General features: G+C 38.6%; 1 protein-coding gene across 1 annotated transcript in view; it reads left to right on the top strand.

Moving 5' to 3' along the window:
* ntng2b (netrin g2b) overlaps positions 1–16,492 on the top strand; it is a gene marked incomplete at both ends in the record, with an annotated part of 72,744 nt that extends 56,252 nt beyond the window's left edge. Inside the window, 3 exons of the mRNA XM_079256770.1 lie at positions 11,656–11,823; positions 15,020–15,154; positions 16,269–16,492. Coding sequence (XP_079112896.1) covers positions 11,656–11,823; positions 15,020–15,154; positions 16,269–16,492 — 527 coding nt within the window. The remainder of the gene's footprint in view (positions 1–11,655; positions 11,824–15,019; positions 15,155–16,268) is intronic.
* Between the last annotated feature and the right edge of the window lie 10,867 nt (positions 16,493–27,359).

Genomic DNA, 27,359 nt, shown 5'->3' with positions numbered 1-27,359 from the left:
TAGTATCTGTAGTGTTTAAAATATATATTGTGAATAACTTTACAAACAACATCTCCCAGAAAACTGAATACAAACAGATGTTTGTCTGTATGTGATTTTAATGGCAGTCTTTTTTTCAGACCACCATGACTCTCATGGACATCCACATGGTGTGCATATGGCACATGGTGTTCACGATCATGAAACAGCTTCACATGGGCACGCACAAGAGGAGCATTCACACATAAAAACTGAAAGGACAGGTATATCTTTTAGTAGCCTACTTGTACACTACCAATAAAATGTTTGGACACACTTTCCAATTAAATCCATGGAAAGTGGGAAATTGTATAGAAACTTTTCTCTGGTAGTGTATCTGTAGTGAATAAAAAGTACAATAAACCTCTACAATATGAGCCTCTTGCACATAAAACATTTTTTAAAAAAGGACACATTAATATAGTTGTTCGTTATTCTGATATTCCTGATTATTTCAGACCCCCATAGCTCTCATGGACATCCACATGATACACATGGCCACAAAATGACTTTGCACACGGATGGACGAGAGGAGCACACACAAAGAAAAACAGAAGCAACAGGTACAACTTGAAGGGTTAGAACAGTAGAGTTCTTATAGCAGTAGTCTAATTAGTTCTGTAGTAACTCTAATATATATAGCACATAATTTGACGAATATTAAAAACCAAAAAGTACCAACAACATATATTGATATAATTGTAGTAACTGTAACTTTCATGGAAATTGTTTTCAGACCCTAACTCACATGTGTATGCACATGGTTCACATGGAACAACAGCTTCACATGGGCATGTACAGGAGGAGCATAGGCAGGAAACAGGTAAATCATTTAGATACACTAATAGACTTCCTTTATCTGTATTCATTAAAATGCATACTCCATTATTTTTATGAGCCACCTGAAACTTAAAAAGTGCAAAGAGCAAAAAACATTTGACTGTTTAGGTGTCATTGTAATTGCAATGCTTATTTTCAGATCCTCACAACACTCATGGACGTGCACATGAAACACATAGCCACCAAACAACAGCGTCACATGGGCATGAACAAGAGGAGCATAAACATACAGAAGCTGGTAGGACAGGTATATCTTTAGATGTAGTAGATGTTGCAAACATCTAGCTTACTTATAACTGCGGCAAATGAAATGTGCAGTAAAAGATTTTACAGGTATGATCTACCTGAGAACTAAAACATAAAAACTACACATATTCTTTTTATAATTGTTTCTGCATATATTTACCAAAAATGGTTCTTTTAGAGCCTCACAACTCCCATGGACACCCGCATAATACACATGGCCATGAAAAAGCCTCCCACGGACACGGACAGAAGCAGCACGGGCACACAAAAGCTGAAAAGACAGGTATATATATTTTGGGTTCGCTAGTAGCTTTTTTTTCCTAATATGAAAATCTTGAAATTAAAAATTATACAGATCAGATAGTATAGTTTTTGCCTATAATTTTTACATTAATGGTTGTTTCAGACCCTCATGCACATACACATGGATCACACAGCCACAAAACAACAGCTACACATGGGCGTGGGCATGAGGAGCATGGGCACAGAAATGCTGAAGTGACAGGTATATCTTTTCTTCATGGTATTTGTCTACTTATTATAGCTGTAATCATTTGATGGTAAAAATTTTCCTAATTTTAGTCCCCTAAAATAACAAAAAACATAATTGCTTATTTGCATTTTTACACACAAAAGCTGTTTCAGACCCTCATAACTCTCATGAACATGGGTTACATGGCGGCGAAACAGCTACACATGGACACGGACATGATGAGCATGCACACACAAATGCTGAAATGACAGGTATTTCTTCTATATGGTACTACTTATGTCTGTGATAATTTAAATGTAAATAATCATCCCAATTTCAGTGCCCTAAAGAAATTAAAATAAATATTATATTTACTTGTGCTTTTAATGCAATGGTTATTTCAGCCCTTCATACCTCTAATGGACATGCACATGGGACACACAACCACAAAACAACAGGTTCACATGGACATGGACATGAGGAGCATGGGCACAGAAATGTTGAAAGAACAGGTATACATTTTACATTTCCTCATGGCCTCTTTGTGTCTGCAGCGACTGAAATCCATAGTGCAATTTTCTTCATACAAGTTACCTAAAATCTAAAATGTACATATTGCAGATACTTAATGTAATTGTAAGTGTTAAATGTTCATGTAAAATGTTCATGCTAGCTCCCTGAAACTAAGAAACAGAAAAAGCTAACAGCAAATATTAATATTGTTTTTTACCTATAATTATAATGGCAATGGTTATTTCAGATCCCCATAACTCTCATGGACATCCACATGAGACACATGACCACGTAACAGATTCACATGGGCATGGACCAGAGGAGCATGCTCACACAAAAACAGAAATGACAGGTATGACTTTTAGATTTGGTGAAAGCCCACTTATATATTTAGTGATTTAAATATGTAGTGAATCATATTATTAGTATGAGCCCCCTGAAAACTGAAAAGCTCATACAGCAGATATTAAGTTACTTGACTTTGACCTTAAAACTTTTGATGGTACAGTGACTTCAATTGAGTGTATTACTGGAGCCGTCACATTATACAACTTTTTCTTCTGGGACGTTGTAGCTGAGCTGCACTTTCGGCACTGCATCAAATGTTAGCAAGCATCTACTGTTTTGTATTAACATCATGATGGATTTTACGGAAAAGAAACACACATTATCAGAAAAGAACACATTATCAGAGGATGAGAGGAAATGAAAGAAAGGGACAGAGCAAGAGATAAGACAAGACTGGAGACAGGACTGTCTTAATGGCTGGGAAGAACTCGGTAAGATGTATACAGACTTAGCAATCAATAAGGGGTGCGTCAGAGAAAATCTGCAAAAGTTCTTTGTGTCTTTAGTAAAATTATTCATCTATAATTTGATGCATTTGCTATTTCAGATCCTCATAACTCACATGGACATGCAACACATGGCCACGAAAGAGCTTCAAATGGGCAAGAAACAGATTCACATGGCCACAAACCGGCTTCACAAGGTCACGAAACAGATTCAAATGGCCACAAACCGGCTTCACAAGGTCACGAAACAGATTCAAATGGCCACAAACCGGCTTCACAAGGTCACGAAACAGCTTCACATGGCCATGGTCCGGCTTTACATGGCCATGGTCCAGCTTCACATGGCCATGGTCCAGCTTCACATGGTCACGAAACAGCTTCACATGGCCATGGTCCGGCTTTACATGGCCATGGTCCAGCTTCACATGGCCATGGTCCAGCTTCACATGGTCACGAAACAGATTCACATGACCTTGGTCCAGCTTCACATGGCCATGGTCCAGCTTCACATGGCCACAAACCGGCTTCACATGGTCACGAAACAGCTTCACATGGCCATGGTCCAGCTTCACATGGCCACAAACCGGCTTCACATGGTCACGAAACAGCTTCACATGGTCACGAAACAGCTTCACATGGCCATGGTCCGGCTTCACATGGTCACGAAACAGCTTCACATGGTCAGGGTCATGTTATACATGGCCACAATCCAGTTTCACACAATATGGCTTCACATGGTCAGAATACGGCTTCACATGGCCATGGTCCAGCTTCACATGGCCACGATCCAGCTTCACATGGCATTGATACAGCTCCACATGGTCAAGATCCAGCTTCACACAATATGACCTCGCATGGCCACGATCCAGCTTCACATGGCATTGATACAGCTCCACATGGCCATGGTCCAGCTTCACATGGCCACGATCCAGCTTCACATGGCATTGATACAGCTCCACATGGTCAAGATCCAGCTTCACACAATATGACCTCGCATGGCCACGATCCAGCTTCACATGGCATTGATACAGCTCCACATGGTCAAGATCCAGCTTCACACAATATGACCTCGCATGGCCACGATCCAGCTTCACATGGCATTGATACAGCTCCACATGGTCAAGATCCAGCTTCACACAATATGACCTCGCATGGCCACGATCCAGCTTCACATGGCATTGATACAGCTCCACATGGTCAAGATCCAGCTTCACACAATATGACCTCGCATGGCCACGATCCAGCTTCACATGGCATTGATACAGCTCCACATGGTCAAGATCCAGCTTCACACAATATGACCTCGCATGGCCACGATCCAGCTTCACGTGGTCAAGTAACAGCTTTACATAGCCATGATCCAGAATCGCATAGACAGGATATGGCTTCACATGGCCAAAATACGGCTACACATGGTCAGGATCCAGCTTCACATGGTCATGATCCAGCAATACATGGTCACGAAAAGGCTTCGCACAATACGGCTTCAAATGGCCACAATCCAGAATCGCATGGCCACAATCTAGAATCACATGGTCACGATCCGGCTACACATGGTCACGGTACAGCCTCGCATGGTCACGAATCGTCTTCGCATGGCCACGACACGGCTTCGCATGGCCACGACACGGCTTCGCATGGCCACGACACGGCTTCGCATGGCCACGACACGGCTTCACATGGCCACGACACGGCTTCACATGAGCAAGAACAGGATGAGCACGCGCCTAGAAACACCGACAAGACAGGTATAGCCTTTAGGTTTAGCAACAGCCCTAGCATAGGAATTTAAAGTAAAATACATCATGAAAAAGTACACAGTAGACTCTTTTTTGCCTGTTATACTAATCTTTAATACTACTTTTCATGCTATGCTGGTTATTTCAGACCCTCACAAGTCTCATGGACATGCTCATGACACACATGAAACTCATGGCTCCATAACAGTCTCACATGGGCACAGACAGGAAGAACATGATCATGCAAGTGCTGAAAGAACAGGTACTTTTATTTCAATCTAACAACTAAAATGTATTTCCCCGTCAATTATACCAATATTAGCCACCTGAAAACTAAAGAGTAAATAAAGAGTGCAAACAGAAGATATTAATATTGTTGTTTTCCTGTAATTTTAAGTGCATTGATTATTTCAGATCCCCATAAATCTCATGGACATACACAAGTGGCACATGGCCATGAAACAACAGCTTCACATGGGCACGGACAGGAGCAACATGGACTCAGACAGGAGGAGCATGGGCACACAAAAACTGAGAGGACAGGTATAGCTTTTAGATTTAGGAGTAGCCTGCTTGCAGCTGTAAAGCTTGTTATATACTCCACAAGAAGCAAGAACTGAGTTCTTGCTTTCGAGGCTGCAGGAACAAGAAAAAAGGTCTTTTTTGTCAGGTCCATGCATACTCCACGAGAAGCACGTCTGCAGCGGGGAGGGATCACTGTGGGGGGCGATGTCTGCTTTTATGTACAATGAACCTGGTTGTTACCTCCGCCAAGGAGGTTATGTTTTTTCCCGGCGTCTTTGTGTTCAAGATAACTCAGAAGGTTACGGACGGATTTTTATTTTTAAAAAATTCAAGCGTTGTTGGAAATGTGAAAATGAGGAACTGATTGAAATTCTGGTGGTGATCCAGATCCCTGTTTGGATCCAGGAATTTTTAAAAAGGATTCTTAAACATTGTGCTTGGTGGAGGTTTCCGCTCTCCGAGTGCATTTCTAGTTTCATATTTAACGAGCAACTTCGTCCGCGGCAGGGCGGGTTGCGCACGCGGCTGGGTCCGAGTGTTTTAATGCCACATGTAAAAATGTTCCTACTTTCTCACCACCTTGATCAGCTTTTCTATCAAAACAATCCATTTCATGCTTTTTCCGTGTTAATGACGCCCAACTCAAATGTCCGACCAATCACACGATACTTCTCAGAGACCCGCAGGAAAAAAGCTCTGCCAGCTCGATGTGTCGAGAACTGTCTTCAAACGCGTCCACGAGAACAAAATTACGTCATTTTCTTCTCGGGGCCTCGAGAACAAGAAAAAAGTTCTTGCTTCTCGTAACAAGCTTAGTAAATAGTTTCACTACTAATATGCTTTGCATTGAGTAACATGGAATCCAAAAATGGTGGCATGCTCAAATGGAAACAGTTTGGGAATAGTTTGCCTGTAAATTTGATTTTTATGGGAATTTCAGACCTTCATAACTCCCATGGACATGCACATGAGTCATATGGGCATGAAACAACAGCTGCACATGGGCATGGAAAGGAGGTGCATACACACAGAAATTCAGATAGGGCAGGTATATATTTAATATTTAGTAGTAGCCCTCTTATTTCTAGCAGTATACAGTAAATAATATTACTATTATAGAGCTCCCTTTAACTAAGACCAATCACACGATACTTCTCAGAGCCCCGCAGGAAAAAAGCTCCGCCAGCCCGATGTGTCGAGAACTGTCTTCAAACGCGTCCACAAGAACAAAATTACGTCACGCATCCACGAGAACAAAATTGCGTGTACTTATGACATTTAAGACCCTCATGGTTCTCAAGTCTCACAGACATGTAGAGGCACATGAGACACATGGTCACGAAACAACAGCCTGTCACGGGCACGGACCAGAGCAACGAGGGCACAGAAATATGGAAAGGATAGGTGTGACGTTGTAATACAACAATAGCATTCTTATATCTGTGACAACTGAAAGGTATCATTCAAAATTTTATTACGAAACGCATAAAAACTGAAAAGCACAAACAGCAGATATTGATATAGTTATTGCATATAATATTAATTGCACATATTACTTTAGATGTTTATAACTCTCATGGACATGGGCATGCAACACATGCTCACGGGACAACAGCTTTACATGGGCATGGACAGGAAGAACACGGGCACATAAAAACTGAGGGGACAGGTATCTCTTTTAGTTTTATTAAGTGCTTCTAAAACAAAAAGCATTTTCATTGTTTTAATGACACTGCTTATTTCCAGAGCCTCACAAGTCTCATGCACATCCGCATGAGACTCATGGCCACAAATCGACAACCTCCTCTGGGCACGGGGAACACCGCAACACCCAAGGTGTCCAGTGATAGCTGTTTGTTGTTGTTTGATTGTGTTCAGAATGCTGATTAATAAAAAATAAAAAATATTTCCTTTAGAGTTAACCTTAACTCTAGATATTAAACAGCTGAGTTTTTTTTTTGTTTTGTTTTGGTTTTACTTTGCTGCTAATGCATCAGTCCACCATAAGTCTGACAGGCATTTACATGGAAGTCATGGTCACGGATTCACTTCATCTCATCATGGAGAATCCAGGGGTACAGGTAGCTATTTCATATCTAGCAGTGACAGTATTCACAAGAAAAACATTTTTGTCGATTATGGCACTGTAATTGTGTTTCAGCGTCCCATCATGTTGAGGGACACATACACGAGAGTCATGGTCACAGAATAATGTCATCTAGACATGGAACAGCTGAGAATACAGGTCTGTTTGTCTTTTTATGTTGTCATTTCTATGTACTTGTAGATGTACAGTGGCTATAAACACTATATTACTTGTGATGCAGTAAAAGCGCAGAAGATAAACTTTCATCCTGAGTGAAGCTCAGCAGCTTTTAGTGAGGGGAAATATATCCAAACTTATCTCCTCAACCAAATGATCGCCTGTCAGTCAAATATGAGCCGTGAGGCTAGATCTTAATCTGGTATCAACAATAGTGCCATATTTTTATGTAAGACACTGAGTGATGCTGAGAGGCAAGAAAGAAAAAGCGTTATAAAAAGATGAAGTAGAGAAAATGGGCTGACAAGAAAGAAGATAAATTTGACACTGCAATAAATGGTACTGCTACTGGGTTCAAAATGATGTGAAGTGTATTTTGTCTACATTCTAGATACCCTTATGTCTCATCTGATTAACAAATGTAATGTGAGTTTTGAAGTAAATCTCACAAAAAGATTTATTGTAGCGAAAGTTTCTGACAAATCTGCAGAAAGTGTTGGTTCATCAGGCTCTAGGTTGGTGGAGATAGCCTGAGATAATCTGCACTGTATCAATAAAAAAATTGATTTTTGAGTTGTTGCTCATTTGTAGTGCAGCACATCAGTGAAAAGCATGGAAGAGAGGGAGGTGGTCATGGGACCACATGGTACGGTCATGGGCAAGAGGAAGAAGACAAAGAGGAGAAAGAAAGAGGAAAAAAGAAAGGTAGAATCTGAGTAATTGCAGTGGTTCATAACTGGTTGCAAAATTTGGTCAAAATTTAGACTGACAGTTTGGTCACTATTTATAATCAATATGTGGATACTATACAGAAAAAAGTTTCTGTAATAACACAAAGGCAAAATTCTCCGCTTTATGTGCAGGATGAACACAGTTATCTCTCCTTACTTAAAGGAAAAAATTTCTCCACATAACTGAAAAGTATCGCAAGTGTTTCAGCCGTAACATCTTCAGCAGACGTTGAACTGTCATGTCCCAAAAACAGGACATCTGGGAGCATCCTTCTGTGTCTGGCAGAGATCCTTTGGGTCCTGTGGGTTTTTGGGTAAGGCCTGTGTGGTTCGCAAGTGTTGAAGTACTGTAGCATGCATATGAAATTACTATGACCCAAGTCCTCTAATCAGAAGAATGTAGTGATGATTGCATTTTTATGACCTTTTCTCAGTGTCAAATTAATATCTTAAATTCTACTTAGATCTACTAAAAATGCGTAAAAACTGTTTTGATTTTTTTCTCCAAACAACCACACCAAATTGCCAGTCTGTCCAGACGAGTTATGTGCAGCAACATCACTGGTAAACTGATAAAGGAGCACACTATTCTTGAAAAATAAACTCAGTGTTACAAGCGTTTAAACTCTGTCCAACCAGTTAGGAAACACAGCAGTAGTTGAAGACTTTGTCTGCTTTATAGAGCAAATCTAGCACCTTTCTGTCAGGTAGAGTCCAATGAGTATCCCCACTCCTTTGTTCCTAGGCTCAACTGGCTCCAACTGTGTGATTTTACAGTGCTGTAGGAAACTGAGACTAAGTGAATACTTGAGAATAATCTTAAACAAGGATTCCTTTGTTCCTCAAGGGCTTTTGAAACTCTTAATCTCAGGAGAGACCCAGGACAAACAGTTGCTTGGGATCATTTATTATGATTACAAAGGTAAGAGACGAACATAAACAGTATGTGGACTGAAGAACTTGACACGTCACTTGAGTCATTACAAATCATCTGGGCTTTTTCGTCATTGAAAAGGTGCCATTCAAATAGTAAACCCGTGGAAAAATTCCTCCTATTACATGTGTTATGTTTTTCGTTTTGCTCATTCTCTCTCTTTTCATCGCTGGCTCTCACGGTTGTTTTCACTTTATGTGCATAACAAGGTAAGTGTGCACATTTCACACACACACACACACACACACACACACACACACACACACACACACACACACACACACACACACACACACACACACACACACACACACACACACACACACACACACACACACACACACACACACACGTGTTTAGTGCTGCAGAAACAATGCTTGCGAGGAAGAAAGTTATCTCTTCAAACTGTCTTTAATCGAGGCATTTTCTCCATCTCCCAATTTAACCATCTTTTACTGTTAACCGTTCACAATTGATAAATACCAATGAAGAAGCATCTTGACTCGTAATGTTAATTTGTGGAACAATGTCCCATTGCCTCTCTAGTCTGTGAAGTAATTGCCCATTTATATTTAATTAGGCAGTTCTCTCCCACTGCTAGCATGGTTCCCTCAGTGCTGAGAGAGGCACTTTATGGTGCTCCTCTTCGCTGGCTTCCTTTAAACCAGCTCATTAATATTTTAGCTGGCATCATCAACCAAACAATAATAAAATAATAATGTGACGGCTGATTAAACAGCTAAACTCCGACTTTTTAATGTGCATTTAAATGTGTATTTGCATAAACATGCCTGGTAAACGCCTCTTTAGAGGACAGTGATGCCTTGCAGCGCACTAACGCAGCCAACTTCTAAGGCTTAATAAAACCCTAATTAGGAACCAGCATCAGCCAAGATAACAGTGGAGAGGACTGGAGAAACACCCCTTCACCTTTTACCACACCCCTCTGCATAATACAGACCCTGCACCAATGTTCATTTTGGGGTGTGAAATTCTTTCATTTTTAAGTTATGAAACCTGTAATCCAAATCTGTCAAGACAATTCAGAAATTACAAATAGAAAATCCAATTAAGAACTCCAATTGCACAGCTCTTTGTGAAATGAACATTTTAAACGGAATTAGGAAGAGTAAGACTGGGCCACCAGATGTGCATTACTTCACAAAGGAAATGCAAAGGCAACTTTTTCAGTGAATGCTCAGGAAGAAACTTTTTATTGATCAATTTTAAAGTCAATCAGCTGAGTAAAAGTGTCAAAATGGTTATTTCATCACTTGCATCTGCCTTTAAATCATCATTTTCCCATAAGCTTAAATTGCAGAAAAAAAATGTATATATTCTCAGGTGAAATTGTGTACACACAAAGGCAGAAGTTTGCATACAATGTTTTGTTTTTTTAACCAATTCATCAAGCTATGCATGCAGAGTATCCACATGATCAATTTCAATTAAAAATTCAGTGCATGTATATTTAGCTAGCACATTCTAAATTGAACCACTTTTACACTGTCAAGTTAAACTTACAATGAAAATAAAACACATGATGCACAAAACACATTCACCCATTACAAAGCTTAATTTTGCAGTGATGTATGCATATTTTTGTGCATACACATCATTTACAGACCTGCTTTCTGTTCTTTGACATCTTTGTATTGAATTACTCTTATTGTCTATGTAATAAGTGAAATGGCAGGTGCAAGTGATGGCTGGTTGTTAAGAATCTAATGATCTCAAGAGATGTGTTAGCACTAGCATTTTCAAGACAGACTTTTTCCTCATCTGAGGTAAAATGATAGGGGTAGAGTTTCCTTTCCTGCTTAGTCAGCAGTAGAAATCTGAAGACTGAGTCACAGATACTTGGCTCATTTGGGTATTTCAATACAATTGTCAGCTACACAATCTTACCTGCAGCCTTGTATAATAACTATTCGAGGGCTGACCCAAATGTTTCTGAGATACGGTTAATCACTGCTATTGTGGGAACATTTTGCTGTAATTACTCAGTATTTTTTTGTTGTTTGTTTTTCCCAGTTGTTGAGAAGAAGCTGTTCTGGTTAACCAGGGTCAGACTGACTTCTTAGATACAGAAGCGAAAAAACCCACAGTTTTGCCTGCCTCAAACTCCCTCAGTTACTATTCTGTATCGTATAATCTACTCATGTGGTGCAATAATTAAACTCCCACACAAACCAAACATGGCTGTAATCACACACCTGCATGCTTTCACAGAAGCATGTGCACAGAAGATAGTGGAATTCCCATTAGTAATGAGTGTTGCACAGTGAAGCAGACTCAGCAAACCGTAGTGCGGTAATGGGAAGGGAGTGGTTTGTCTTTATTGAACCAATATAGCATGATTGAGGCACCTCATAAAACACACAGTCATTCATTCTTTACTCCGACATCTTAAACTAAAACCTTCAGATGCATTTGTGAGTGCAAATCATTCATGATTTACTAGTCATGGAATAATCTAATGCAATACTCTCTTTACTATGTTTTTCATCATTTAAACTTGTGCATGAAGAAATTATTCTTCCATGACAACTAAACTGAAATTGGTTTCTTTTCTTGTAGACTGTGAGTGCTACGGCCACTCGAACCGCTGCAGTTACATTGACTACCTGAACATCGTTACCTGTGTCAGCTGCAAGCACAACACCAGAGGCCAGAACTGCCAACACTGCAGACTGGGATTCTTCCGCAACGCCTCTGCTGAACTGGATGATGAGAACGTCTGCATCGGTCAGTCTACTGGGAAACAGTGAGAGTATGTGGAGGGGGATGGTGTTTGTGAGCGCCATAGCAGTAAAACGTGTGTGCTTTCTGTGTGACTAAAAAGGTTTGCTTAATCTGGGAAAGTACAAGACGAGTAGAGAGTTCCACAGAATCTGCTTTCTCTCATCCCAGAATGGGTGCAGTGTTGAGAGCTTCCTTTCCAGTCATTCCAGATATTATTTCAACTTCTGAATTTAAATTGAGCAACAACTATTTACTGTGGAGCTGAGATGGAAACTAAGTTAACAGCCCATGGATGCTCCAAGCCATAAACACAAGACGTGAAAGAAAGGTTACATTTCTCCGTCTCCAATATGTGTTATTTCAACACATTCCTTTGAGAAACTAAAAAGGCAGAGACTGGATGGTGAAATTTTGATGTTACAAAAGTAGCTTTTTTTCCTCCATATATAAATACTTTACAGAGATTTAAAAACAAAACAAATTCTGTTGTGCTCGCTCTGTACTATGGCATGCAGGATTTGAAGTTTTAATCTAAATGTTCGCATCCCTGTCAGAAAGGCAGTGAGGATACTGCAACCCATTTCAAATGTGGGTCTCCAACTGTGCCAAGCAGAAAGGGAGCGTGCAAAATTAAAGCTGCTCCAACTGATTTCTGTTTCAAAGTTTACATTATTCCAATAGTTTCCATTGCATATGTAAGTGTTTTCTCACAAAAACGGGGGTTTAAGGAGGTCATACATCACTAAAAACAGTGTACTCTAGAGGGCTTAGGAAAACAAAGATAGCATGTTTAAGTAAGAAGCAGCAGAGGAATTCAGATACTTAAAGTTTAAATAAGAAACATTTCTGAGTAAAGAAAATAATTATTACCCGTCTGTTCTTTCTAGCCACAAAGTGACAAAAGGCACATTAACTGTAAAGATAAATTGAAAGGGCCCACTGTGTCATTTCTACAGCATTTTTTAGGCATCTTATTTTCAGTATGTGCTGTAATGTGTTCTGGTAAATGACATAACCCAGGAACTTTGAACTTTGTAGATGAAAATTTTTTAGAACTTGTGAATATATTGTTCTATCACCCTGAAGGCAGACAGACTGCAATATAAATTAAAGAAGTGATCCTCTCTTTATTGATGAGAACGCCCTCAGGCGCCCTTTAAGCCACAAGCCAACACCTTAAACTTGCATCATAGCTGATGTGGTGAAGCAAATAACAAAGCAATGAAAATTATAAACGCTATTTCATGTTTTGTAATTGAATGCAAAATGCTATTTATGACTCCAGGAGAAAACTACTAATTTATACCTACATACTTTAACTGCTTATTTGCTGTCACAGCATTTACTGGTCTTTATAAAACTCATATCCTGATCAGAGGTCACTCTGTTTGCATCGCTGTAGAGCTAAAATATGGTGTTGATTTGGATCCATCTGTAGGTGGACTGCAGGGGGTTGGAGGGTAAACTCGCCGCGGTCAGGGCACACACAGGGCCAAGCCTTGGAGTCAGCACAAATAAGGCCCCATTAGCTTATCTGCCAGCTCATTGGCACATAAAGCGTGGCAACCGAAATCAGTTCACACCAATGTCTCCAGAGCAGGAAGCACATTTTATCCAGCATTGCATTCTCAACACATATTTGCTCACAGTGGGTCACATACAATCCCAATATTAATGTGCATGACCCACAAAGAGAAATACCAACGGCATAGCTGTGGTTGTTTTAATCTGGGTCTCTGAGCTTCTCCCAATTTCATGAATATTTCATGATAAATTATCTAATTTGATCTTGAATTCAAGCAATATACGAAGTGATGACAGAATCTAACCATTAACTAACAAATATCCATTAAAAAAAAAAAAAAAATCTAAAAGGCCATCAATGATCAGAATTTCAGTTTCCAGTTATGTGTTTGGAATCACAACCACAGTAAGCAGTAAAGTACTTTGAAAACAAAATATTAATTCAACATTGTATTGTTTTCCTTTAGATCACAGAAAACAGTCATGTTTGAGCATATCAAGAAATGATTATGATACAAAAGAGGGCAAAGAGTGGGTATAGAGTATTTCTTCTTATTGTTTAGTCGTCCATCTGGATCATTATTCATTGAGCTAATTCAAAGAATAAGTTTGTTTAAAGTCTTTGAATCAGAATATTATCCAGTTAAATTATGCAGGATAGGAAATGCACTGTATTTCATTCAGCTGTTTAAAGCGTCACAATGTTCCTTGCATCTGCCTTTCAGAAGTCCCATAATCATGTGTTCAAAAGATCTTACATTTCTGTGCCGTGGAATCCGTTTTGCCAAACAACATCAGACGTACAGTACTCTGACATAAAAGGACACCTTTCATTTATATTTTTCACACTAGATGGGAAGGAAGTCGGATCAGTCTCTCCAAGGCTTCAAGATAGGTGCCTTTTTCAGGAAACCCATGCCAGTGGATTTTTTCAAAGGCAGTTTAAACTAAAAACAGACCTTTTGATAGTTTGCGTACTAGTACTCTGCAGACTGGGGGGATAAAACAGATTATATGAAATTACATATAAGTATGTTAAATCAGATTATTTACAAACAGCATAAAATCTCTAAACAAGTCCATTTATAAGGTGTTACTTTTTTTTTTTCCAAAATGCCATCAAAGCGCTCAGTAACATCAAGCAGTGCTCTCCAGAGTTTGCATACAGGGCAGCTAGTCATTCTGTCACTACCTTTGACTGTATTGGACAAGTTAATTACTCGCCAAGTTAATTTTATATGTGTGGCTGCATGGTGGCAAAGTGGTTAGCACTGTGGCCTCACAGAAAGAAGGTTTCTGGTTTGATCCTCGGCTGGGGCGGGGTTTGGACAGTGGCCTTCTGTGTGGAGTTTGCATGTTCTCCCTGTGTATGCGTGGGTTCTCTCCAGGTACTCCGGCTTCCAAAGACGTGCATGTTAGGTTGATTGGTTACTCTAAATTGCCCATAGGAGTGAATGTGAGTGTGAGTGGTTGTTTGTCTCTGTGTGGCTTTGCAATCTGTCCAGGGTGTACCCTGCCTTTCACCCAAAGTCTGCTGGGATAGGCTACAGCTTCCCTGTGACCCCTAATGGGACTAAGCAGTGAGGATAATGAATTTTATAGGTGGCAGACCATAACATTAGCAAACTGCTGGAACTTGACAAACTAATCTCAAGTCAAATCACTCTTTCTTCAGAGTGCAACTGCAACCAAATGGGCGCAGTTCATGACCGGTGTAACAGCACAGGCTTCTGCCAGTGTAAAGACGGAGCCACGGGGCCCAAATGTGAAGACTGCCTGCCAGGATACTTCTGGAAACAAGGCTGTTATGGTGAGTATAAGTAGGCTGATATTTTTCTGAGATCATGTCAAAAGATCCAGGGTAGAAGAGATGCTGCAGCCTTTCCAGGACCTTTTCAAGTGCACCGTCCACTTAACTTGTGCCGCTCTCTGTGTTTTCTTAACTCACAGGGGAATAGATCATGTAGCTCATTAGCAGCATCAGCTGCTCCTTTAATTGATGACCCTGTCACACTTAAACCCCATTACAGAGGATCACTTTCCTCTGCCATTTACTATCTAGTCAGGGACCTCAATCGCAAATAAAATCTCTATACACTCATGCACGCAGTGAAAAACAGATATGGATGCTTTTAACTTGTAGTTTCATGTATTATTTTAAATGGACAGTGTAATGGAATAATAATGTTTAAGCTAAGTCCTCATATAATGCAATACGGCCAATTACCGCTTGAGTAATGAACATGTAGGGACATGTAATTATTTCTCATCATAGGAGCCTGGTTTTTCTTTTGGCTTGTTTTTAGGTCAAGTACCTTGTGAAGCGCAACTATCTTTGTGCTGTTCTCAATTTGCTTTTATACTATTTTAATGATGCTAGTTGTTCCTCGAGTCATTACCTGACAAATATGAACGTGCAGGATTTTTTTTTTTTTCTGCTTAGATTGATATGGTTTTGATTTGACCCTGAGAAAGTGCAGGCTTGGAGAAAAGACAAAAAAAACAAAAAAAAAGGCTGCAACAACAAAAAGGCAGATGTTACCTGTTCTTGCCCCTGAGGAAAAAGACTTGACAATTTATCTAGCCGCTTTCTTTTTAAATTCCTAACTTTTCAACTTTGTTCTTTCTGCCCCGAATTCTACTCCTCTTGCTGTATCTCTGTTCTCCATCATGTTTTTTTCCCCCAACATTTCCTTTCCACGTCTTTTCCTACCTCTCTCTCTTTGCTATACATCTCTCCTTTGCCTTTGTGCTCTTTACTCCCCCACTATCCTTTTACCACCTGTCATTCTGTCACTTTGCTGCATGCTCTTGATTTCCAACTCCTCACTCTCATCCTACTACCGCTGCAAATCCTTCCCACTACACCCTTCACTCTCTCTCGGCTGCTCTGTCTTCCATTTGCCTTTGTCCCCTTTTTGCAGCTAACGTTTGTGACGACGAGATGCTCCTGTGCCAGAACGGAGGAACATGCCAACAGAACCAGAAGTGCATCTGTCCTCCAGAGTTTAAAGGGGTACTGTGCCAACAGTCCCGCTGTGAAGCGGGCAAGGACTGCAACAGCGCCTCTTTGCCACACCTCTCTACAGCCACCCTGCTGCTCTGCACTCTGCTACCCTACTTGCTGGCCACATTATCACCCCACTGAGCCACAAACCCCCCCAACCTTTAAAGAAAGAAGTGTGTGTGTGTGTGTGTATGAGTGCATATATGAGGCAAAGGGTGACCCAGAGTGAGGCAGGCCACTCAAGTCATGGACCTCAAATACACACAGCAGCACTCATAGAGGCACACACCTCACAGAACACTACCTATCCCCTATCCTCCTTGCAAACACACATACACACAACTCACAGGACTGTTATGATGCTGAGTGTGTGCTCAGGTGTGAGACGGACACAGAAAAATAAAAATAAAAGGAATGACCTCAGAGAAAAGAGATGCAGTCAAAGGGGAAAATAATCATACCAACCACTGTTCCCTTTATTCCTCAGCTGGAGCGATGTGCATCAAACCAAAAAGCATAAACAGAACACTTAAATCACCACTGTTCACTTCAAAGGGAATGGCTGTTGTAACCACAAGGACCTTTTCTGTTCTGTTTATTTCCTTCTTTGTTGAGTTAAAGACCTCACCTCTGTCAGACTGACAGCCAACGAGTGAGGGTGAGACATGTCGCCTTGACGGACAGGTCAGGAGGTGCTTGTTTGATTCTGCTGCTGAGGCCTACATAGTATTTTATCCAGGTTTCATTTCTACTAAAAGATGAGACTTGATTTTGCATTTATTCTATTTCTGCTGCATTTATTTTTTAATTATACCTTCAGTCATTGTATCTTAATGTGCCCACTAGCAGTCGCTGAGATTATAAATGACATATTATATAATATCCAGGAGGTTATGAATTCTAAAAAAAAAAAAAAAGAAGAAAAAAATAGTCACTATTATGGTTGTTATAGGAATGAGTGATTGTTGCCACACTTTACGAGATTTAATCTTCACACAGTATTCAGGAAAACAGAGTTTTAACAGGTTTCAAATAATCAGAAGTCTAAAGGAGTGACAAAAGATATGAACCACGTATGAATATTATGACATTATTTGAATATTTTTTGTAGAAATTATTTTTGTTTGAAGTTACAATAAATGAAAAAGAAAATACATTTACAACTATTCCAAATGCGCATTTTATTACACTGAGTGTAAAGCTTCAAGTAAATATGACTGTTATTTGTCTTCTTGCTTGTGGTTTCTTCATTCACCCAAGTGTCCACAGTTACATGCTGTTAATCCTCTTTTCAACATGAGAGGTAAAAAGAAGATTTGACTAAAAAGCAGCTGCTCCGACTCATTCATGTGACCTATGTCATTCACTTTGGACATGACGTTTGTCAGTACAAACAGATTATTCAGTGTGAAAACAAACAGACATGTTGAGTTACTTTGTCAAACAGATCAGTCATTTTATACCGACAAATGTTGAGAAAAATGCTTTCTTGTGTGGAGTTTCAGCACAAATAAGCCAAATTGAAATATTGAAAGCAAAATTTGCAGTATCTAGCCAAGCAAGGATAGGCAACGCTGGTGCTAGAGTCCCGCAGGCCTTGTCCATATAGCCGGGTTTTTGTAAAAACAAAAATCTTCCCCTCTTAAAAAATGAGTCCATATGACCTCCTTTTTCAAAAACAAATCCATCCACACATATTCGCATACCGCATTGTTCAAGTTTTACACACATTCATAAGCATATCAAACCTTTAGGTGGTAGTATGCGTCCCAAATCCTATCCAATCAGAATAACCTTCCATCTCATGATGTCACTTCCACAAAATGTTAAACATGCCTCTAATGTGATACAGATAGGTGACATCACCTATCATCACAGGTGCTATACAAATAAAGTTTGATTTGATTTGATTTGATCAAGCTCTGCACAAGTCTGCTAATTACCCATTGATTTAAGTCAGCAGGTGTGTTGCAGGAGGAAAACTCCAAACACGTGCAGGACTTCGGCCTAGAGTTGCCCACTCCTGTTGCAGAGTTGAAACGACTCAGATTCAGAAAATTCCAAATTCATGCTGATACACATTTTGTATTTTGTGCCTTAAGTGATGTACGTAAGCTTGGAAACACTTGGTTTAGTTCAACTCCTGTTTGTGGTTAAGCAGACGGGAGCGGCAGGATTGGGTCGTAAGTAATCCAGAACCAGGATATTTTGGTTCGGTAAGTTATTACAGTGTTCAAGCACAAGAAGTGACTTTTAAATGATCTTAATAATCCTGTTTGTAATATATGAATAAACAACTAAATGCTGAAGGAAACTGACAGAATCCTAAAAGCACACTTGAAAGTAACTTACTTTGGTGGTTGAAATTCAAGTCTTGCTCCGTAGTTCCACCATCCAAAATCCGACAGCCTCCAAACATAGAATTTCCCACCTGTTTATTTGATACAACATACAACAGTTCATTTATTTATAATATAACAGTTCATTAATTTCATAAATATGGTGACAACATGCTCTCATAATATTTAAAAAACAGTTGCACAAAAACAAAAAGGCTAAATTCATGTGTTGAAACAAATTAAGATATTTTCTTTGCAGTTTCACATATTTGCTAGATTGGGTGTTCACTGCTGCTGAGAAACAAAACCCTGTCCAGACAAGTATGTTTGATACAAAACACTCCTAGGTTTTCCCTTTGCAAAACTCCATTCTGCAAAGAGAAAAAAAATTCCACTGCTGAGTCAGTGGAGGTACACAGGGGATAAAAGACAAATGCTGCATAACTTCAGGATACAGCTTACATTAAAGATAAAAGTCAGGCTAAGCCTGTGAGAAAGAGCAAGGCAGGGATTCTGGTATTACACCCTCCTTTCTGAGCTGATGGTAGCTGTATTGGCTATACTGTGTGTAGGAATCATCCAAATAGGAGCCTGAATGGTGACAAGAGGTGAGACTGGGAAGGAATGCTTTATTAATGTAGAATACTGTGAAATACTGTAAACCCTCACTTCCCTGTGGATAAAACAACAGGCAGTACTTAATGCCAGAAGAACCATTGATGTTTTTTCAATAAACTTGTTAAAAGTTTAGCAAAGTAAAAACTCTAGCATATAAAGTGCATGTGGGCCATTTTAGTCATTTATTTACTCATTATTTTACCAGGGAAAGATTAAAAAGGAGATTCTTATTTACAATGTTGGCCTGGATCCCCGTTACTAAAACTCTCTGCCATGAGGGCTCGAGAGCTACTGCCCACGTTGACACTAAAAGTGTGCCAACGCAGGAACGTTATTAAAGAAACCAAATCTAAAACTCTGGTACACTGACAGACAGTTTAACCTGGGACTGACAGTCATAAAAGGTGCATTTATAGATAAATTACTGACAACTCAGCTGTAAAAGGAGAAATTCCAAAGAGTTAAACACAAACTAACCTCTCTTGGCTGGTAAAAAATAGACAGCAGATGTGGTAGAATCAGAATTGGGAACAGGAGGTAGTGTGAAAATATCACTGTTCAGATTTTCCCAAAACAAAAAGAAAAGAAGTGTACTTAAGTTTAATGAACTTGTAGTTTTAAACAATTTTGTAAAAACAACTTGTGGTTTCTGTGTGATGTTGCAGTCCCTGTGCAGAACTATTCCTCTGAGAAAACAAGCACACAAGAAAATTATCTTGTGGGAGCTGGAGCTTGGGTGAGATACCAGAAAATAAAGAGACTTGCATTTCCAGGAAAACCAGTGACAGCATCATGGTTTTCCCCACAAATTACTTAAAGTTGAGAAATCCAAATGACAACAGAACATGGTAAAAAAAAAAAAAAAAAACCAGGCAAATGTCAAATAATCAGACATTATGTTAAGACTTTTTTTTATAGATCTTTTCTTGAAGTCTCCTCTGAAACTTGTTTTTATGTCATTTGTGCTTTGCAACTTGCAGCATTTCTGTATTTGCACATATGTACTCTTTTGCTTCTGTTTGTTTGCTGTGGTTTTTACGCAGCAAGTGCTCCTTCAGCCACTTTAAGTATTTTTTTATATTTGAAAAGCAAAGCTGCAAAAACTCTTCTGTAATAAAACTGATAAACACTGATCCATTCTGGAGATTTATGTATAAAATAATTTATACTCAATAAATAAAACATTCAATTACTACAGATTAAATATTTATTTATTTATTTATTTTTACACTGGGAAAAAAAATCGGAACAGCCAAATTGTTATTTGGATTTTTTGGTAGTAATTTAAATGTATATTCAAATACATCATTTAAAATGTAACACTTGTCTAGCCTGTAAAATACAAAAAATGGATGATATCAAACTGTCTGATATTAGAACTAAATAGGAGCCTGGTGAATGGAGTTATTTAAACAAAAAACAACTCCTTAAGTTTTATCTTTATAAAGCAAATTTGCACCTAAGGGTCATCTCACACCAAGCATGATTAATTACTCAAAAGGTGATGGTGCAGGACAGATTACCTTATATAATAATAAATCTATCTACTTATTTAAAAAAAGCTGCTGCTTTTGAAGTGAATATGAGCAAAATTAGAGAACAGCAGCTCAGGGTTTCTTTTTTTTCTTCTCCAGCAGCTGCTTAAATTTGACTCTGTTTGGAAAAAATAATGTCTCTATTTGTCCATGTCATCTCCACACCGTCTCCCCAGCTGTGCCGCTGCCTTCTGTTTGAATTATTTGTGGATTTCACATGGGTCCATGAGACCTTTACATCTGATTGCCCTAAAATTCCTTTCGCAAACAGCCTTTGTTTTCAAGATGCACACACCAGTTACCTTCCCTGTGCTGTGCCCAGGGGCCTCAGCCAGGCAAACTTAGTGCAGCCTACTATTTCTTGTACATGACCTGATTTTCACTTCTAGGGGCGTATGTTTCTCTTGGCTTTTACTGGAACTGGTCTCATGTTTCATCATCTTTTTCAAAAACAGGCAGGGTATGGCAAAATCTTGCAAAACAATCCCTGTGGAAGAAGCTTGACAGAGTACCTCATGTTATTTGGCTGCGTAGCGCAGGTCTGATATGTTCTCCACAAGGTTCTGCTTTGTTTAATTTAATCTTCACTCATCAGTCAGTATATCCTCTTTGTAACAAGAACTAAGATCAAGTCAACAAGTACTTTTCCAATACAAAACTCTCAAGATCATTTAAGATGATGTAGTCAGCTTTTCTAAGTTTTTATGACTGGATTACTTATGTTTCATGCTTACAAATGGTACTTAACATGATGCAACATGCCGATAGCATAATGAGACTTGTGTGTTGGCAAATTGGGATGTTCTGCTTCATTAAATAATTCTGCAGCTTTTTAGCCAACTCTAAACAGGCAGACAATCAATTCACAAAAACACAGGAGAGTGTCAAGAGAATTGTGAGTAGACTTAATCCATAGCTGCTCTTCTGCAAATGCAGCATGCAGCAGGAGAATCCTGAGAAAGTCTAAAACAGAAATACTTCAGGGATACATTAGTAGAGGTAGATGTGCAAAGAGGATATGATGCAAAAAAAAAGTATGTTGCTGATAAGATCATTAACATAACAAAAGATGGAGTATCAGGATTCCTTTCATTTCTGCCACTACCAATACTACCAGTAACCACAAATCAAATATGAAAAGAGGAAAGGCGTACACAGGCAGCCTAAGAGCAACATGAAGCTGTTACTACCTGTAAGTATTTCTCTATCAACACCCTTGTGAATTTTTTTTTTTTTTTTTTTAAACAAGTTTATTCTGGGATGTAAACTTAACATTAAAAAGCTAAAAAGATACATTTAGCAAACAATCTGGTCATTCTGACAGTCATTGCTCACAAGTTTACACATTTCTACACAATTTTGGTGCTGCAGGACTTTATGAATTTGGCTTATCATTGTCACTGATTCATGTTTTCCTTTTTACACTTCAAGTTAATAGTTTTGGTTTTTCTTTTAGTTTGACTGCTAAATTTTAAACTAATTTACTATATGTGAAAGGACATGTCAAGAAACAAATGAGAAATAAGTTGATGTTCTGAGACCATGACAAATCTTCCCGGTGCGTGTACTTTTTAGCCACTTTTCTCTGAATTTGCAAATTTCCCCTGCTTTGAAAAAACACGAGAAGCAAAGTGACTGAATTTGTGCTGTAGCACAATAAAAATATGTCAAACATCCAGGCTTTTGATAAATTCAGACTCATTTTACTTTTAGGGCAGTTTACAGTCTTTAGTACTGCTTAAACATGAATTCTTTAGTAAATTGCAGCTCAGTAAGATAAAATATGTTTAACAGGGTGGATGTTGTCTTGTTTATACTTGATAATCAGCATTTGTCCCCCAGTTCAATACTAGTATTAGTTAATATTAAGAAAACGTCAAGATGCTATAGTACTAAGGATCCACTGATATGCATACATCATCAGTTGACATTTTGAAGCAAAATCCTGTTGGTGCTTATTTCAGTCTTTTACATCATAGAAAAAGGAAATCATGTTTGTTTTGATTGGAGAAACAATTTGAGGAGAATAACTTCTACACAAAAGTTCAGACACACTTTATGGAAAAGTGTGTCCAGACATTTGACTGGTACTGCGTGTGCAGTAAAACTGTTTTCTTTGAAAACTGCACCTGCTACCTCCTCAGCGTGGTGACAGAAACTGTGAACCTGTGAAAATCACTGCATAAAACTGCACTAACAAATTATGCATCTCCAGCCATTACCTCCTCTGTGAATGCAACATTTGGAATTACACACTTGCTATTAATTGGTGTGTAGCGCACACATAATTTCTCCCCAACTACCTTAAGCATCTAGCCTGAATCTGATGTAAGAAAATCCATAAAGGCACCTAGAGGCACTGACCAAGAAAAGCCGTCTACAACTACATATGGATGATGTTTAAATACAGAGTATTGACTGGATATTTCTTATGGATGCAAAACTTCAAGTGAGGAAAAAACAAATGTAATAACCATAAAAATTATGCCAAATTAAAGAGAAACCATTCTTAACTTTGTGTTCAATATCTATGCAAATTCAAAGCTTTCAGTCTAAACACCTGTTATCTGAAGATTCATCTGATTTGTCCAATTTGTCCATCCCTCATGTTTTTGCTCCTGACTGTGATCCATTCACAGAGAAATATATTTTAAAGGATGTTTCGGTCCCTAAAATTCACCCTGTGAAGATCAGTAGGAGAACACTGTAACCTTTTGTGGAAGTGTTATTGGCATCTGTTACATCTGGTAGTGCTCAAATAAGTGGTCATCTACAGACAAACATTGATGGCCCAGAACATGTCTTACATGTCATCAATTTGAAGGTTTGAGATTACGCCTCAGACGCAATGCAGTCTCATTTTGTTTGTCTGTCCCTTCTGTGCTCTGTCCTCATGCCTGCTGCTCATAAAGTCTTTGAAGGGGACACTGAATAAGGACAGTTAAAAAAAAAAAAAAAAAAAGAAAAAAGTTAGAAAATGAGATAAGGCTGTAATGTGAGGTGCTCCAAAAGCCTGATTTGAAGGTCTTTTTTCAGATAAGTATAGTTGCAATAAACAATAAGGGAAGACAGTTGTTTAATGGTTAATCAGTGAAAATGTGTGTTACTGAGCAAAAAAAAAAAAAAAAACATCGTCCAACAGTCCCATTTTGTGATTGTACTTCCACACAGTTTAAAAGAAATCCACCAATGATCTTTAAATTTTTTTTTTTTTTTTTTTTTTTTTTTTACATAAAATAGGAAATAGGGATCCCAATCCACGAAGAGCTGTGGAAGGAGCAACTAACCCCAACCTGGCACCTGCACACAAGAATTTGCATAATAAATCCAGGGGGATATAACCAGCCCATACACCTTCAGGAAGTTTGCCTTGTCATTTTATACAAAGAGAGAAAATTATATCAAACCAGAAATAGTCATGAAGTATGTGCAAAAACTCTTGTGATGTAATCACACTTACAAAAAAGACATGGTAGAACTGGTAAAACAGGCAAATTAATTAATATCATTAATGTCATGATGTTTATATCCTCTGACCTTACAAGGTTCCTACTCAATCAGCTCAGCGCACTGAGGCATCGTTCAGTCATCTGGTTTTGCAGAACCAAAAGTTGCATTCATGTGAAGTTCATATATTACAATTAATCAATAATTTATAGTTTCTGGATAAACTGGCCATGTGTTTCTCACAGATTGCTACACACTTTAAAAAAAAAATTTAAAAATTTTTTAAAAAACTTTAAAAACTTTAATACATTTAAAAAAAAACATGGGCTGCAGTTAAAAATCCGGAAACTAATTTATCTCAGACAAATACCAAGCACCACTGGGGGAGTTTGAGCAGCTTACTAACTTTGGTGTTTAAAACCTGCAAAAATTGCGAACTCACATATCTCTTTCAATACAGCCCATAAATATTCATGTGCACCCACTGGCACATTACAATGTGTTACATTTAAAGCTACAGATTATACTTGCTCTAATGAGCCCTCATCTCATAATATGCACTGTTCCACCTTGTTACATCCTGTTGGAGCATTCAAGGTGAAAGTTTGATGACTGCAAAGTTTGTAAGTTGTTTGTTGAATAAGCAAGTGGAAAATGCTTACAATGAACCTTAGTTTGGCTGTCTTCCACTGCCATTTCCTCTTGTCTTGCAGCGACTGTTACTATAAAAACACACGTGAAATATCAGTGCACCATATTTTAAACATGCTGGCACATGTCTGAAATATGCCTGCCACTGTGCAGTATGTAATCCTCAAAATGCCTTTGCTCCAGGCAAGAAAATAAAACCGAAGTTAATTCACAAGGCAGTCTGGTGTAGCTGAACAGTGGGGATGATATCAGAGGGCTATGGTGGCTGTCCTCTCTGTGATACATCTGCACACAGTGTGGAGCTGTGAGAGGCTCAAAGTTACAAGTGCTGCATTACATAATTTGCAAGTATTTGCAGTGGAAAAAAAGACATCTTCATGGTAACAAAAAGAAATACTTTTGCATTCCAGTATGACCACACAGTATGTGAATAAAGCCACATCATAACTTTCTACCACAGTGGTTTGTCATGACAGACTGCAATTACCCAAATTTTAAACCAAACAAAACTTGTAATTTAACACAAAACAGTGAGAAAAAAATTGAATAAATGATATGTAGAAATCCACACATCTGATTAATAATTTTTAAAAAAAAATAAAAAAAAAACAACTTGCTGTAGCCAAGGAACTTCCCAGTGTGACAAAGTTATATCTTACAAAGTTTTTGTTTTCAAGCTGGCCCACATTGTTACAAAGATTTAGCTCATCTTTTGCTATAGCAACAGGAGAAAGCCGTTTCTCCAATTCATCCTCCTAACTTGCATCTTGTTACCTTCATGTCGTCAGCATTTCAGAGTAAACAACTAGATGCAAAGAACCAGCCCAGTTAACTTGCTCTGTTGTAATTCAGAAAAAAAAAGTTTATTACTAGGCATATGAAGTCTCCAGCACCAAGAAGAAAACAAGTATGCCGTTTGTTTGAAGTAGAAACCAAATTACAGCCTGCTTTCTATGAAGCTGCTGCCCTGGACATTCAGACCAAACTAAACCTTCAAGGTCAAAGCAATCAAATCTTTGTATGTTTCTGAGGTGCCGCAACATCAGCAGGGACTTAAGCCTTTTACAGAGAGGGAAAGCAGACATGCCAAGCATGCTGTGATAGATGGACATCAGTCCATTTCTCAGTTTATACACTCTTTTTATACTTTGCTTTCAGTGTTGACTGCAATACGATTTCACTATGAATGTTTGCAGGGATTTCCATGAACATGAGCACAGTATCTATAATTATATTTATTTCACAGCATAATTCTTTACTGAAATTCACGTTCTGGGGTTAGCAGGTCTGTTCTACTGAAAGAGGAATGAATGAAAGTCTTGTATTTTAAAAGTGCATGGAAAGTTTTAAAAAAACTATATATATATATATATATATATATATATATATATATATATATATATATATATATATATATATATATATATATATTTATTAACAGCATTTTTTAAAAAGAATGATGTCTCATTGACTGATGTAGGATTCCAGGTGCTCAAGCTAGGTGGCCTTCACTGTTTTGTTTTTTTTTGTTTTTTTATATAGTTTGTTTTAAGGGGGTTTAATCTCTCCAAAAAAGGACCACCTCAGGTCCTAAGGCCAGCTTTCCATCCCTCGCATAAAGGCCTCAGATTGGACAGTTATGGTGACAGCTCATCTTTGCATAAATGCAAAATATTCAAACTCATTTATAAAATCATGGGAAAAAAACATGGTTATAAGTGTATAAATCAACTCTAAAAAGTCAAAACTCCTGGATTAAACCACTCTTAAATCCATTCCTTTAAAGTCATGTGATGACACTAAAATATTTTAACCTTGGAGGCGAGGGCGTTCTATCAGTCTTAGTGTCAGCCCTCAAATCAAAGCCGAGAGATCAAAACCCGTCAAACAGTCCAAATACATTAACTCCTTTTTGGTGAGAATTGGAGGAAAAGCTCAGCCAAAACTGTCCAAAAAATCCAATTCTTTCTTGTGTGGTAAAAGCTAATCCGTTCCAAGATTCTTTTGAGGCCACAAGTCCTTGTTGTCCATCCAAGCACGCCAGAAAACTTTCAAAAGTTTGACTTGAAGTCAACAGTTGTTTCGATGATTAATTCTATAATGACTCTACGTTGATGTGTAAGTTCTCAGCTCCAACTTTCTTCTGAGTGTGTCTCTGCCGCAGCAGAGGATGCTCACTCCATGCACAGGGCCATGGGAAGAACACTAGAATTGCAGTTTCAATCAATAATTTATACTAGACATTGGTATCCTCTGTTGCATCCATCTCCATGACAACATAGACACAGCCTCATCTTAGGTCATAGTCATGCACTTAAAGTGCCTCTGTTATGCACCTTTTTGTCTTTATTTTAATATGCAAGTCCAGAAGGGCAAGAAAGAAAAAAAAAAAAAAAATCAAGCATTTTTAACAAACCC

The sequence above is a fragment of the Telmatherina bonti genome, assembly GCF_933228915.1.
Source record: "Telmatherina bonti genome assembly, chromosome: 17".
In the NCBI taxonomy this organism is placed as follows: Eukaryota; Metazoa; Chordata; class Actinopteri; order Atheriniformes; family Telmatherinidae; genus Telmatherina; species Telmatherina bonti.
The sequence above is the reverse complement of the archived record's forward strand: the minus strand, read 5'-3'. Positions and strand labels throughout refer to the sequence as shown.